The 14787-nt window shown below is 46.2% G+C and overlaps 1 protein-coding gene across 1 annotated transcript in view; it reads right to left on the bottom strand.

The window, feature by feature from the left end:
* CTNNBL1 (catenin beta like 1) overlaps positions 1-14787 on the bottom strand; it is a 162093-nt gene that overhangs the window by 47687 nt on the left and 99619 nt on the right. Inside the window, exon 11 of the mRNA XM_086702162.1 lies at positions 14290-14471. Coding sequence (XP_086558288.1) covers positions 14290-14471 — 182 coding nt within the window. The remainder of the gene's footprint in view (positions 1-14289; positions 14472-14787) is intronic.

Here is a 14787-nt window from a genome sequence, read left to right as displayed (position 1 = left end):
AGCCGGTTGTAATTTTCAGTCCCACCCCCAGATCTCCTGGGAGGGAAGAGGGGCCACTGGTTGAATCAGTCTCTAAGGGCCAATGATTGAATCCAGCACGACTGTACCATGAAGCCTCCCTAAACGCCCGAAAGGACAGGGTTTGGAGAACTTCCGGGCTGGTGAACTCACGGAGGCGCTGGGAGAGTGGCGGCTGGAGAGGGCACCGCGACCCTTCCCCTACCCCTTCCCCGCCTCCTGCAGCTTTTCCATCTGGCAGTTCCTGACTCATCCTTTGATAATTAACTGGTAACCTAGTAAGTACAATGTTCCTCTGAGTTTTGTGAACTGTTTTAACAAATTCACCGAACCTCAGGAGGGGGTCTTGGGAACCTGTGATTTTATAGCCACTTGGTCACAAGTACAGGTAATAACGTAGGCTTGCAAATTGCATCTGAAGAGGGGGGTGGTCTTGTACGACTGAGCCCCCGACCTGTGGAGTCTGAAGCTATCTGTGGGTAGAGAGTGTCGAAATTGCGCTGAATTCTTGGGGGTCTCCAAGAATTGCTTGTTGCCCTGGGGAACCCCCCCTTCACCACACTGGAAACTGCATCTCAAACACCAAATTTAGTTACACAACTAGTGTAAGCTGGGACTTGAACTCAAGTCTGCATGTTCTTTCTATAAGGCTGTGCTTTTCCTACTATTCTGCTATTAAGAACCATGCCAAGTTTACAGTCCAAAAAAACACTTCTAGGGGCGCCCCGGGGGGGCTCAGTCAGTTAAGCCTCGGACTCCTGATTTCAGCTTCAGGTCATGATTTCACAGTCATGAGATACAGCCCTATATTGGGCTCTGTGCTGACAGCACTGAGCCTGCTTCGGATTCTCTCCCTCTGCCCCTCCCCCACTTGCACTCAGTATGCACTCTCTTAAAATAAATGAACTTAAAATATGTAACTTAATATAGAGAAAAAACTGTATTATAACGAGGTTCATTATTTCAAAAATTTAGGTTAAAGTCATAAAAAAACCTCACATCCCACATTACCAAATACACCTGCCCCTAAAACAAAACAAAATAAAACTAACAAACAAAAAAAAAGAAATTCACATCCCATGTACCAAATACAAAAAAACTTGGTAACAGACCTTTCTGCCCTGCCCTGCCCGTATTATAACTTTTCCTATTTTATTTTTAGAAATAACTAAAGTTGCTGGATTGTTGCTTTGGTGATTAGAAGTCATTTAGCTTTCTGGTTTTCAGATGTCTCTGTGGGCAGCTGAGGTGCAGAATCAAGAACGTGGGCTCTGGGTTCCAGCAGACTCTGATTTTAAACCATGTGCCTGATTTGAAAAAGCACTTAACTTCTTTGGGGCTGTTTCCTCAGTAACAGAACAGGCTAATGGTACCCAACACGGGGCTGATGGGAGGAGTACTGACATCACACATACACGGGAACACAGCAGATACTCCATTAAGTATGACCCTGCTGCGGCCATCTTCGGCAGCGGTAACCTCACACTAGCTGACACGTCTCAGGAGAATCAGCCTGTTACAAAGGCTAGCAAACATTGCTATTCCACAAGTTTGCCAGCCAGAAGGCGTACTTAACAGAGACATGATTTATTAGTAATCAATACGTTTAAGAAAGTTGTAGGCATATTTTTCAGCGATTATCAAAACGATACGCTTGATTTATTTTATGGTAACCCTGCAGCAAATAGGGAACAAATTAACAATCCTTTTCTTCTATTTTGGAACCAGGGACAAGGGAGAAAAGTGTTAAAAGGAAAAAATGTAAGGCACGTAGGAGACCAGGGAAAGACCATGTAATACCCACCATCACACACTATTCACGGCTTAATTTTATGGTATACAAAGCACTTCCCCCATACGTTATCTTATCCGGTTCTCACACACTGAAATGTTATTGCTTCCTTCTTAAAGCTGGGGAAACTGAGGTGCAGAGGGGGGCAAATGACTTAACCCAAGTCACAGGGCCTGAGCCTGCGTTACAGAAGAAACACAAATCCAAATCTCCCGAACCCAGCCCAGGGCCCCTTTCTAATAGGCTACTTAAGGGATTTAAAGTTACTATGCTCACAGAGGCACTCGGCTGTAGAAAATCGCCCCCATGATGCTTCACGGCAAGACTCACCAGCCCCATCCCCAGCAGTGATCTTCCCCGCCAACACTCCTATCTTTTAATAGACCCACACCTAAAAGAGAAAAGAGCTGCTACTCCAGGACCTCATACCTGAGAATAATTTCTGTTTGGGGATCCTTTGTTTGGCTACCAGAAAAGAATGTTCGACATCTTTCCAACCTCCTTCTTATGCTAATTACAGCTCATCAGCATCTGGACACCCACAAGCAAAATCAATCTGACTATAAAAGCCAAAGACATTTTCTTACCATAAAAAAACAAAACAAAACAAACAACAACAACAACAAAAACCAAGCAAGAATGCAACATGATTAAATACACAGAGCATTTCCCCAGCAACCTGCAAGCTGCTGCATATCAAAATCACAACCAGTAACACAGGAGTCCGGAAGGTGGACACTAACAAACATCTCACACGTGTAATTATATTCTTCAGGAGCAGTGAAATGTATACAAGTTTATTTTCAGTTTATCCCCTTCCACATTATACCTACTGCTGGGTGCCAACATGTCTAACACATTCAAATAGTCACACATTAAAAACAAAATACCATTTGAAAGGCCTCTCGACCGCCCCTTACACTGTAGCCAAGTGAACTCAGATGCCGTTAGCCTTCAGTCTGCACCTCATTTCCTCACCAACCTGAAGTCCCAGCAGTTCACCATCCTTGGAAGAGCCACACTCACCACAAAGCACAGCTTACCTTTCCAAACGATCACCTCTACAACCTGATCACGTAACCTGAAATCTAGCCTGCCTTCTACAAATACAGTCTAGCTTCCTAACTATATTAAAAGACTCACCCTGACAAATATGCCCAAATATGCCAAGACCGAGTAAAAACAGGTTACAAAATAGCATATACACCATGATTCCATTTATGCAAACTTATATACACATACACACCGCCCTTCCCCTCACACGGATGTTTGAATGGATGGTGTCCATGATGTGTCCAGTAATTAACTCTGGGTGGTGAGACTGGGGTGATTTTTACTTTCCCTCCACCTTTTCCACGATGCATGAATTTTCTACGTCAGGTTATTTTATTCATACTCCAAAACAACAACAAAGCCATTTTTAACAAGCCTCCCCCTGAGACCTACCACGTCAAGAATCTTCTCCTGGCACAGAGAGAAAGCGAAGAGGATGCTTATCTACGCTTGTACTCCGAACATCCCGGCCAGGGGTTCTCAGCACTAGCTGAGCAACAGGCGCTGGGGCTTTTTAAAAAATACAGATGCTCCAAGTCCCAGTCCTCAAAAATTCTGCAAGTGGGGCCCAGGCATGTGTATTTTGTTAAAGCTCTTTGAGTGATACTGATCAGAGGGGGTCAAAAACTACAGATTTATGTCTCATTCTCAAAAGGGGCCCAACAGGAGGAGCAAATAGACTGGAGCTGAGTCAAGTGTCTAAAGGCAGGCAACTTCAAGGTAAGCAGTCGGGAATGCTGAGGAACAGAAACTGAAGGCTTAAGCTGTGCTGAGCTTCAGGTCTGAGAGGCCACGAGGAGAGAGGAGGCTATCGTTATGGAGAGAACACTCAAAGTTAGAAGCCAGGAAGAGGGGAGTAAAGTGTGGCCGGGCAAAACGTTGGGGACCAAGAGACGGAGGTTATTTATGCAGTACTGGGGGCAGGACTACTGAGGACTTACAGAAACGGAACAGGAAAAGACAGCGAGCAGTTTAAGTGAGGCCTGCTACTACAGGTGAGCAGCCCTGATTCATGTTTGAAAGAAGGAGCAGAGCACTGCTTACTCATGACTCAATTTTCAGAAGCCACAGAAAAATCCTAGTAAAGGCCATGTACTAGCTTTGAGATTCTTCAAGACAACTTCTGTAAGCCTCAGTGTTCCCACCTGTAAAATGTGGCTAATAGCACACGTTTCATAGGGTTATTGTGGGCACAAGGTAAAATGAGACAATGAATGTAAAAACCTTCCAGAGTACTCAAAACAAGACTTGCCCCCAAATGATAACATTAAGAAGCACATCCAATAAAGATGATATGTTGAATTTTAATAAACCAGGGCCCACAGTTGCTGCCTGGACCCCAAGTTACTTCCTCATCTTGGGACCACCTAAAAATGCCGGAGAAATAGCCTAAAAAGGTTTGGCTCTGTCCCCACTGTTGCTTCTACATTCCTGGTATTTGTCTTACTTCTATAAAGGAGATGCATTGCATACTCAACTATTTCTATAAAATTTAATCAAGATTATAAATGAAAACTAACAGAGTTATACTGACAAAATAATAAATGTACTGGTGGAAAATTCTACATCCAAAGTAAGAATTCAGCTAATACTGCCAACTAAAAAACCAAGTTTCTACCTGGCAAAATGCAAACCACAAAAAAAAAACCAGGAGTGATTAAATGCTTCTCCTTCATCCTCTCCACTCAGGCCCTCAATAGCAAAACTGAATTTGTGCCAAATTAGCTGAGATAGTCAAAATAACTCAAATTACTACCATATCTATGAGCTGTAAAACTTTGGGAGAGTCTGTTTCTTAGTATAACAGAATAAAATGAGAACAACAATACCTACCAACATCAACGAATGCTCATTACCGTGTGCCAGCTACTGTCCTGAGCCTTGTACAGAGATTAGCTAAGTCAGGCCTCACAACAGCTCTGAAGGATGCTTCACGGTCTGGCTTCTGCTTAACCACCTAATCTCCAGTTCTAGGTGCTTCTCACCGAGGGCTGGTGCCAGACTGCCCTTGGAGGGTACTCCTGGGAAGGCTGATGAAAATACAGCTCTGCCGACATTATGCAGACCGGTGGAACCCGAAAGTCTGAGAAGGTGCCCCCAGGAGATTACATCTTAAACAAGGTTCCAGATGATTCTTCTCGGCAGCTAGGTTTAAGGCTCTCTGCAATCTGTCCCTTCCAACTTTTATTTTATACACGCTACTTTTCTCACTTGACATTCCTTCACCTGGCTAGCTCCTACCCAAGGTTGGCTCAAGAGCCACGTACCTGAGGCGGAGCGGTTTCTGATCTCCACTCGTTCCCTCACCACCCAGGACAGATGGGAAGCCCCTGCTCCCTGCTCCCACGGTGCCTCACGCTTGCCTCACCTTTTACCCTGTCATATAAATACAGGTTTCTAGGTCTCCCCCCTGGCTGAGCTGGGAGCTTGTTCACTTTCCCTCCACAGCACCAAGTCTGGCACAAAGCAAGGGCTAGTGGTTTGTTAACAAAAGAATGAACGAAGCCTCACTGACCTACCTTTAGGGCTCTTATCCATAGAAACAGACCCTCTACATGTGAGCCAAACTGAAATAGAAGGGTCCGGTACCTCATTCGAGAGGTGGTGTATTTTACCAGGGCTAGCATAATCAGGATTCTAACTGAGGGTCCAGGTTAATAGGCCATTGTGATAAACAGTGGCTGTCCTACCTCTTTGGTAGCTCTTTTTATGACCCAGCCTGTCCACACATGTAGTCCCTATCCACAACTGGGCTTCACCCACAAAAGCTAACTAATTGGCATCCTACATGTATACATGAAAACTGCAAGAGGCAGAGATGACTGTTTTTGAAAGGAGACTATGCAGTAGCTATATTATCATTTATGAAACTGTCACATGCCAGGCTAGGTAGGATGCTCATGGTCATCATTCTTCACACCATTCTCTGAGAAAGGTTTTATCAGGCTTGTTGATTGAAGAGGAACTCAAAATCCAAAGAGGATAACTTGCTCAGGGCTACCTGCTAGTTTGGGGGTGGAGCTGGGATTTGAAGCCAGGTCTTTTTGCCTCCAAAGACAATCCTCCCTCCCCTGCTCTGTGCTGCCTCTGGATGTCAACCAGAAGACCACTGGAGCCACCTTGGTGTGGGCTGGGAAGGAGCTTTGGAAGAAGACTTGGGCTCAAATTCTGCTTTTGTCATTTACTTACTAAAGGCATTTGATAATTAAACTCTAAGACTCATCTCTAAAAAGAAGATTAAAATGCCTAATTCATAAAGTATGTACACGTGTAAAGCCCCGAGTCTATCAGTAGATGCCCAATAAATGTGAGCTGGCCATGAGCCTATATTCCCTCTTCCTCCCCACAAAAGAGCAGTTTCTGGATGGCAAATAAATCTTGTTTCACGGTCTTCCTCGCCGGCAAACAAGTATGTTGTGCTCTAGTTGGGAAAGGCCTGTGGGTAAATCCTTAATATGACTGGAACCAGTTAGCAAACCAGATGTGCAACACACAAAATCATCCCCTCGAGCCTGATGAGAAGAACCCAAACACATTGCTTATTTCAGCATCCCCACATTTTGTCATCTGAGGTCAGGAATGAGACAAGCAGCTGGAGGGAGAGAAAAGGAATTGATCCAGAAACTGTTCAATTATGAGGTTTCCAAATAGCAACAAAAACAACAGCAAGACATTTCCATCCTTGTTTAACATAAAGTGCCTGTTAGTACATGACTTAATGCTATCCTTAAAATTAAATACCGTTTGCTCTTCACTTGCTCATTGTTCTGACCACTATAAGCAACCCTTTGTAATTTTCAAGCTTGGGGAACACAAAAAGGCGGGGGGGATCTTTGACTTCTCTGTTTACAGACGATATGGAGACGTGGGGACATGGGGCTCCTGGTATGTCCTCTCTGGGGCAGGTTTTTGTCTTACATTCCACATAGGATTGACATGCTTACAGTCTACCTCTACGAATGGCAGATTCGGGGAGGGACAACATTTCTTTAGGAAGATACTTTAAGAAAAGGGACATAAGCAGGAAACCCATCTTCACCCCAGCCACTAATATTAAGGAAGCAGACACTGCTGAGCACTTGATCTGTATTATTTCATATAATATTTCATATTTCATATAATTTCATAATCCTCTCACAGCACCCTTATGAGATAGATTCCAGTATCATCCCAATTTCACAATTGAGGAAATACAGGGTCAGAGAGGTTAAGCAGCTTTCCTGAAGTCACACAGCTAGTAAATGACAAGACTGAGATACCAACATAAGTCCGGTCTTAATCCAAAGCCCATATTCTTAATCACTCACATCACAATAACTAGCTATATATGCCTCAGCGCCCACTGTCCCCTCTGCCACTCCCCTTACTGGTGTAAGAAAGAAATACTATGTATCTTTCAAGGAACACTCAAATGCCATCGCTTCTCTCTCTTTTTTTAAAATTTAAATTTTAGTTAACATATAGTGCAATATTGGTTTTGGGAGTAGAATTCAGTGATTACCATCTCTTCTCTTAAGCGTTCCCAGAATCCCTAGAATGCGTCTTCCTCTAGGCTTCTACAACCTCGAGTGTAACAAGTATTAGTACAGTATAATGTCCGGGGTCCTTATGAAAATAATAATCTAGAATAAGCTAACATTTCTCAAGCACCTGCACTATGGCAGACCTGCATAAGCCAGCCCATCTCACAGTGGTAGTTCTCACACTAACCCAAGGAGGTCGGCATTAACCCTATTCTCACAGATGAATAAGCAAATATGTTTTTATTTTTTTAAGTTTATTTATTTATTTATTTTGAGAGAGAAAGAGAGAGAGAATGAGAATTGGGGGGGGGGGGGCAGAGAGAGAGGGGAAAAGAGGATCCCAAGCAGGCTCCATGCTGTCAACACAGAGTCCAACACGAGGCTCGAACTCATGAACCATGAGATCATGACCTGAGTCGAAATCAAGAGTCGTATGCTTAACCTACTGAGACACCAAGGTGCCCTGCAAATATGTTTTAAACACTACTATGGGACAGAGGCTGAGTGGCCTTGGGGGAGAACCATAAATTGGTTAACATGGGAAGAATCCTTTGAGTTCTGCAATGCTCTGAACTACTGGTATATGCCTCAATCCTGTTGATGGCTAATGCTACACTGGTGTTAAATAAATTCATTTATTCATTCAACCAATATACACTAAGCACCTCCCATGAGCGAGCCCCGTGACAGGCACTAAAAATGACTAGACATGATCTCATGGCGTCATTTTGCCATTTGCTCCTAATTGCTTGTACCATTCGAAAGGATAAGTAAGAGTCCCCACCATCACAATGACCTGTCCTGGGGCAAAGCACCAAGATTAGAACCAAGGGCTTCTGATCTAGTTTCTCATTTCACCAGCAAAGCAACCCAGAGAAGAGCAAGCTAGCCTAGATCCAGAAGAGCAAATACCGATGGCATGACTTCGTGAAATGAGTGTGAGATTTGTGATCAGAAGCCGAGGTCTGTCTTAGTTTAGACACTTACCCATTATAAGACTTGAAGTCATGATTTCCTTGAGTCTTATAATTTCCTCATTTTCAGAATGAGAAATAACACCAACCTTCGTGGGGCAGCTGTTAAGACTCAAACGTGTTCAGATGTGTAGACACTCCTACAGATGCTGGATATAGGTAGTAACAAACTGGAAGGCTAAAATCCCAGTGCCTCTGTTTTAGACTATGCCCTCATCTCCCTTCCACCAGAAGTGCCTTCCTCACTAAGCATTCCTGTTCTCCTGTTCCCTTTAATAATGAAGTAATTCTTGTTTGGTATGTTTTTGTACTTGCTGAGATGATTTTTTGGTAAATACATGTGCAATTGCTTTGCTCCCCAGGATTATTTCCCCCTTCTGTAAACTGTAAATTTACAGTTGAGGACTGAGGGTGTCTTTCTCACTTGGGTGGTGGCACGCAAGATAGACTCTGAGAGGACAGGAGGGCTGAAAGTCTAAGGCAGAGAGACTTATTGAGGCTGCAGTGATAGCTAGCAGAGGTGATGAGGGCAGAATCAGCGGAACCAGAACTGAATAAGGCAGAGTTTATAGGACTTATGATCAATTACATGTGGGGACTATGAGAGTTAAGTATGGCGCATGGATCTCTGCCTTGGGTGGCAGGGTGGAAGGTGGTGCCGTGACCATTACTGGGACAAGAAAAGGAGAAGAGCCTTGGGCAATGGAAGGACTGAGTATGGGTTTGAATGAGCTGAGATGGCCTGTCTGATGGAGTTGTCTGCTGGTTAATTAGCTGGGCAGACTAGAGCTTGGGAGAGACGTTGAAGATTTGGGGATCAACGGCAAAAAGATGTAGGTTAAAGCCGTAGAAAGTAGTTGAAATCAAGGAGAGTATGTACAGCAAAACACAGACACACACACAGACACAGACACACACACAGACACACACACAGACACACACACACACACACACACACACTGGGGGAAGACACCACCGATCCACGCAAAAATGAACACCTGAGGGACAGGGACAAGCCACGGAAAAGGATGAGATGAACACCAGGGAAGAGCAGCCTCCCTCAGGATTTTGCTCCTGTCTTTGTTAAATTTTGAACATAGCAGGAGCCCCGATACAAAGCGGCCTCGAACGATGCCATGTCATTGCCATGGCCTACCATGGAGGCATTAAAAATGTGTCTTTTTCACTGACGCTGGCCAAACTCCATTGTCCTCTGACCAGAGGAAAAGTTTCGCCATTCCCCTCTTCCAGCGCCGGCAGGTGGCAGGAGCCCTGGTCCGCCTTTCCTCGCTAGTTGGGAGTCCGAGAAGCACCAGGCCACCACACACTTCCTGATGTGTGGGGTCCACCAGCGTCACTTACAATTCTTTGCAGATGACAGAAAAGTATTCTTTAAAGCACTGACCTGTTAGCAAGCGCTGTCGCTTTTGACGAGGTAGAACGTGTGCCTCTGCCCAGCACGCACACCACACACCTACACACTGCTTCGCAGCTCACCCCCTTAGAGCTCCTAACAGCCTCCAGGGGAAGCATGTTAAAACAGCGCAATTAACTAGAACTGCTACAAACTCAATAGCTCACCTACCTAATGAAGCAATACAAGGGAAATTGGACCTATTTTAATAAGAATTTTAAAAGAGACAAGAAGTAAAGGTCAAATGCCATTTCTGGATCCCAGCTCTTTTCTTCTTCCCTCCCACTCCGAAGCAGTTAATATCAAGGAGACTACGCATGCCGTACTAATCCTTATAAAACCAAGGGGGCAGCCAATCATGCTATTATACCCAAGGGCAAATTTTTTCTTTCCAACCCAACCCCCCAAGCTAAGTGCCTCCCCTGATCTATTTCTGAAGGTTTTATTATGCAAACCTGAAAGGATTTCAATTACAATAATTCTTGTCCTTCTCCAGCCCAACTCACAGAAGCGGAACTAAATTACCAGCAATTCTAGGGCTTAACGGTGGTTTTGCTTCTTCCCTCCTCTCTAGAGTCACCTTAATCTAGAGATTCTCCTCTCTCAGCCCCTTCCGTCAGCTTGGGGAACACAGCTGGTTTTATGCCACCCACTATGGAGCACATCCTGATGCCGGACAGGCTCATCACGAGTCCCCTTGCCCAGTAAAATCCACTCCTCCTCACTCTCCGTACCTGCCCCAGCCAGGTGTCAGGTCAGCCTGGCTTCCCACTGACCTCTTAGGAGGATGGGTGCGTGGACCAAGGCAGAACCGGAGACAGGTTTGGTAGAGGTGAGAACTTAAACTCCTTAATAACAAGCCTACGCTATCCTGGGGTCTACGCTAAGTCTATGTGTGTCACCTCACCTGACCCTCACAACCACCCCATGTGGTAGGTCTAGTATTTCACAGACAGGGCAACGAAGGCTCAGAGAGTTTAGAAAGGTCACGTGGGTGATAGGCAGTGGCTCCATCTGTACCACACCAGGCTCTGCTGCTGCCCTAAGAGTCTGGGGAGGTGCTGAGAGGTGCCAAGTGAGGAGACTGGACCAGGATGAGTTACAGCAGTTAACGCTCATATGTGACAAGTCCCTGGGGTTTGACCATAAAGGGAAGAGTGCAGGGCAGCCCTCCAGCGGATTTCCAGCCTGTAGTGCTTAATTAGAGGAGTTGCCGGATTACCAAAAGAAGCTTGTCATAGGGTGGCCTCACTTATATAAGGACGTTCTATCCATAACACGTGTTAATGTTAAAAATAAAACTGTCAGTTTTTCACCAGAAAAAATGGGTTTACCCGGGAATAGAGAATTGCAATTCAAGTCATTCAAGCTACGGCAAAACTATAGGCGAGTCCAGAGAACAAAGGAGAGGAACGCTCTTTTATGGGGGTAGAGGGGGTTCTGAGGGGCTGTTATAAACCAAAAGTCCACCAGAATAAAATGGGACTTTGAAGTGTAGTGGCTTTTCACTGACTGGGCTGTTGCTGGGCAAGGAGAAAATCTTTCTTCCTCCCGCTGGGGTAGTCACAACGTACAGGCTTCTTCCTGTGGGGAGTGCAAGATAGGTCTCTTCCTGTTGGGGTCTCAGCTGAGGAGGACTGATGGGGGTGTGAGAGCTCCCCCTTCTGGCCTCCTCACTCCATTTTAAAGGAGGTTTCCTTTATTTGATTTCAGACGTGGCTCTTAAGGGCATGCATGGCACTACAGGGGGGCTTCTGCCATAATTTCAAAACCAATGAAACAAAGCAAAACCGTGGCTAGCAACCCGTTTGTTTTTACTTCCAAACAAGGTGGGTGAAAGACCACTCACCAGGTGTATGACTGACCATCAACCTGCTGAAGTTAACTGTGCTGACTTCCACCTTGCCGGGTTCTAAGGTAAGCAGAGCCCCAAACTCCATGTTTGTTCTTAGGGATCAGTCCTTTAGAGAAGTGGTTGTTCATTCATGCGGGCAGTAAACATCTACTGCGCATCCACCACACGCTGAGCACCGGGCTGAGCCCTGGCACCCAGAGCTGACAAGGCCAATGGTTCCATAATCTTAGGGCTATGAAGGCAAAGTCCTAGGACCAAGACTCCATGCAGTAGGAGGCTCGGTTCCAGTCTCGGGGCTCATCAAATGCTTCCCCGAGAAAAGGTGACATCAAAACTAAGGACCTGAAGGGTGACTAAAAGGTATCCAGGCAGGCAGGCCAGAGAAAACAGTTGCGGAGGGAAGAGGACAGTAGAAGCCTGGGGGCAAGAATGAGCTGGGCCTGGCGGTCTGAGGCTGCTGTGCTCTAGCTGACCACACAGACCCGGTCCACTTGCATTGGGAGGGCCGGCACAGGGACAAGAGCCCGGAGGACAGGACAGGACAAAGAGCTTGCACGATGTGCCCCTGTCCTGCTCCGCCTCCGTTCTCACACTCGCATCAAGGCTCGAGGGCCAGTGTGCCAAGCGCAGCGGCAGCTGGCAGGGGCGGGAGGGGCCGGGAGGGGGCCCAGGCCTGCATTTTCTCCCCGGGACTCACTTCTTCCCTCTGGGTGCTGGTGTATTCAGAAAGCAGAGTTCATCCTCACCAGCCATTACAGTCCAAACATGCCTTCCAGGAGCTGTCTTACCAAGCCATTGCCCTCGCTAATATAATGTTATCAAATTTCTAATGCGGGTACTCTAAAGCAAATGTACTGTCACCGGCACGCCACTGGGCACATTTTTCCGAAGGAAAACAGCTGCTCACTGAATCTGTCGCTTTTCCTCTCCTCAGTACCATGCACACAGAGCAAGAGCCTGCTAAGGGCTCTTCTCCCACCCCTTCTTCAAGCATGCTCAAGATGCAGCATCAGGTGTCTCCACAGAAGCCAGCAGGTCAGCCACAGCACAGTTCCTGAGGAGCTTCCTGGATCACAGGACAAAGCCCTGACAACTAGAGCCTGTGCCTCAGAATCTTACGCCACAGACAGACGAGCTTCCGGCTCACTAGTCTGCTTTCCTCATTTTATAGACCAGAAGGGAAAATGCAGTCCAGAGAAGTTAAGTAAAAGGTCTGAAGTCACACAGCCAGTGAGCTGTAGAAGCACGGGCCGGTTCCTATCTAAAAAACCAGATCTACTACGCGGGTTGTGAGGCCTAAACAAGAGAGCCCTCACACAGCAGTGCCAGAAACGTGGGAGGTGTTCAACGAATGGTGACTGACTGCAAAACTTTGTCTCTTAGATCTCCGGAACAACCCACTCCCCCTCTCCCGGGGCCTCATTCTGCTGACTTCCCATGGAGGAAAGAAAACAGACTGGCAGCGGGGTTAACGTGTTCACAGCTGGTGTTTGGCCAACAACTGACAGGAGGTGAGCCAAACTCCCTCCTGGTTCTCAGATCTCTAGTCCCGTTCCCTGCCCTGCCAGATCCACTCCCGCCAGACTTTCTGTTGTCTCTGGAGAGCTGATGTGATCAGAGAAGACACCGCTGCGGCTGGAAGTGACCACTGAAGGGACTCGTGTCACCTTCCCTTTAGCCACTCCGAGTTGGAAGGGACTGCGCAAAGTCCACTTGAGAAGGGACAGACAGGGACTCGCAAGCTTTCTAGCCGGGAGGGTGAGGAGTACAAAAGATCCCGTAGTCAGTCACCACAAATCTACCAATCGCTGACAAAAAAATCCCCCAGACCACAGGACAAGTGTTAACTTCCGACAAGACAACTAAATTGGCCAATCAGCTCCGGTTTTGCTCTTCTCTCACCCACACCAGCTCCTCTGCCCCCTCCCAGCCCCCTCCCCACACTTTAAAACAACCATCCAACCATGTAAATTCCCCAGTGTAAGTGTCTGTTAGTCTCCAGCAGAACTGTCAATGCTCATAAATTCCTGGCCTTCCAGATTGCACTGCGGCTATTTACTGGGGGGAGGGATGCAGCAGCCACTAGACAATAGCAGGAAGAGATTGGCCGAGCAGTAACTACTCTGGTTACAGCATCGCAATTCATGGCAGCATTTTGCTGGGAGTGTGCATCATCAGGGAGGAGAAACATAAAAAGGGGAACCTGGGCTGTAAATAGTTTATTTCGGCAATTCCTGATGTTGGCTGAATCATACTTTAATACAGAAATACATGAAAGCACCACTCTGGCGGTGACATGTGTTGCCACCTCATTACTCTTTTCAAAAGGGTCTTCCATCAGAGAGACACCTCGCTACAAATTATAGTGAAGAAAACAAAACCCTCACGCCCAGACTTATTAATAGGCCAGAAGGAAATGGAACCGCTAGGATTTAAGGAAGCAGAGAACCCATGCAACAGAGGCCACGGGTGATCTGGGGTCTCTGGGTTGTGTTTCCATGCAGAGAAAATAGGACGAAAAGAAAAAGCTAGCGCTCTTCTGCCTACGAGTCCGCTCCTCGACTGCACGTCTCAGCGTTTCACAGTAGCTCTCACTTCCCCCGTTCCTTAGGTGCATCCTAACGCACCGGAAGTAGGCTGACTTCTCCAGGGCACCCTACCTTCGTGCTCCTTCTCGGTGGTTCCCACTTTCTTGATCTTCCTGGGAGATTTCATAAAGAGGGGAAAGATGGTCCGTAAGCCAAGAATATCAACGAACTTATGACAATTGTCTGTACCCTCGGGTCCGATCATGGCATGGTCCAGCACTTTCAGGGCACTGCTCCGGGAGATCTTCTTTTCTCTGGGAACAAAAGAGGTTTCACATAAGGCATGGGGATGTTCTAGTCTCAGAAAAAAAGGGGGTGGGGGGCGGATATACTGCAGTACCCATTATAAAGGGGGAAAAAAGAAAGAAAGAAAAAAACAAAACAACTTGCATGTCCACCAATGAGAAAATTATTGCATAATGGTAGATCTACACAGAATATTACACACTTGTTAATAATTAGGAAAGTCTATAATAGAATGAACGAGTTCTTATGGTCAGAATGATAAGCACAAAAGGTAATATTCAAAATTCTATATGAGGCATTACCTCAATTATGTGAGAAATATGC

The sequence above is a fragment of the Puma concolor genome, chromosome A3 (assembly GCF_028749965.1).
Source record: "Puma concolor isolate L17-30 chromosome A3, mPumCon1.1.hap2, whole genome shotgun sequence".
In the NCBI taxonomy this organism is placed as follows: Eukaryota; Metazoa; Chordata; class Mammalia; order Carnivora; family Felidae; genus Puma; species Puma concolor.
This window is presented reverse-complemented; position numbering and strand designations above follow the sequence as displayed.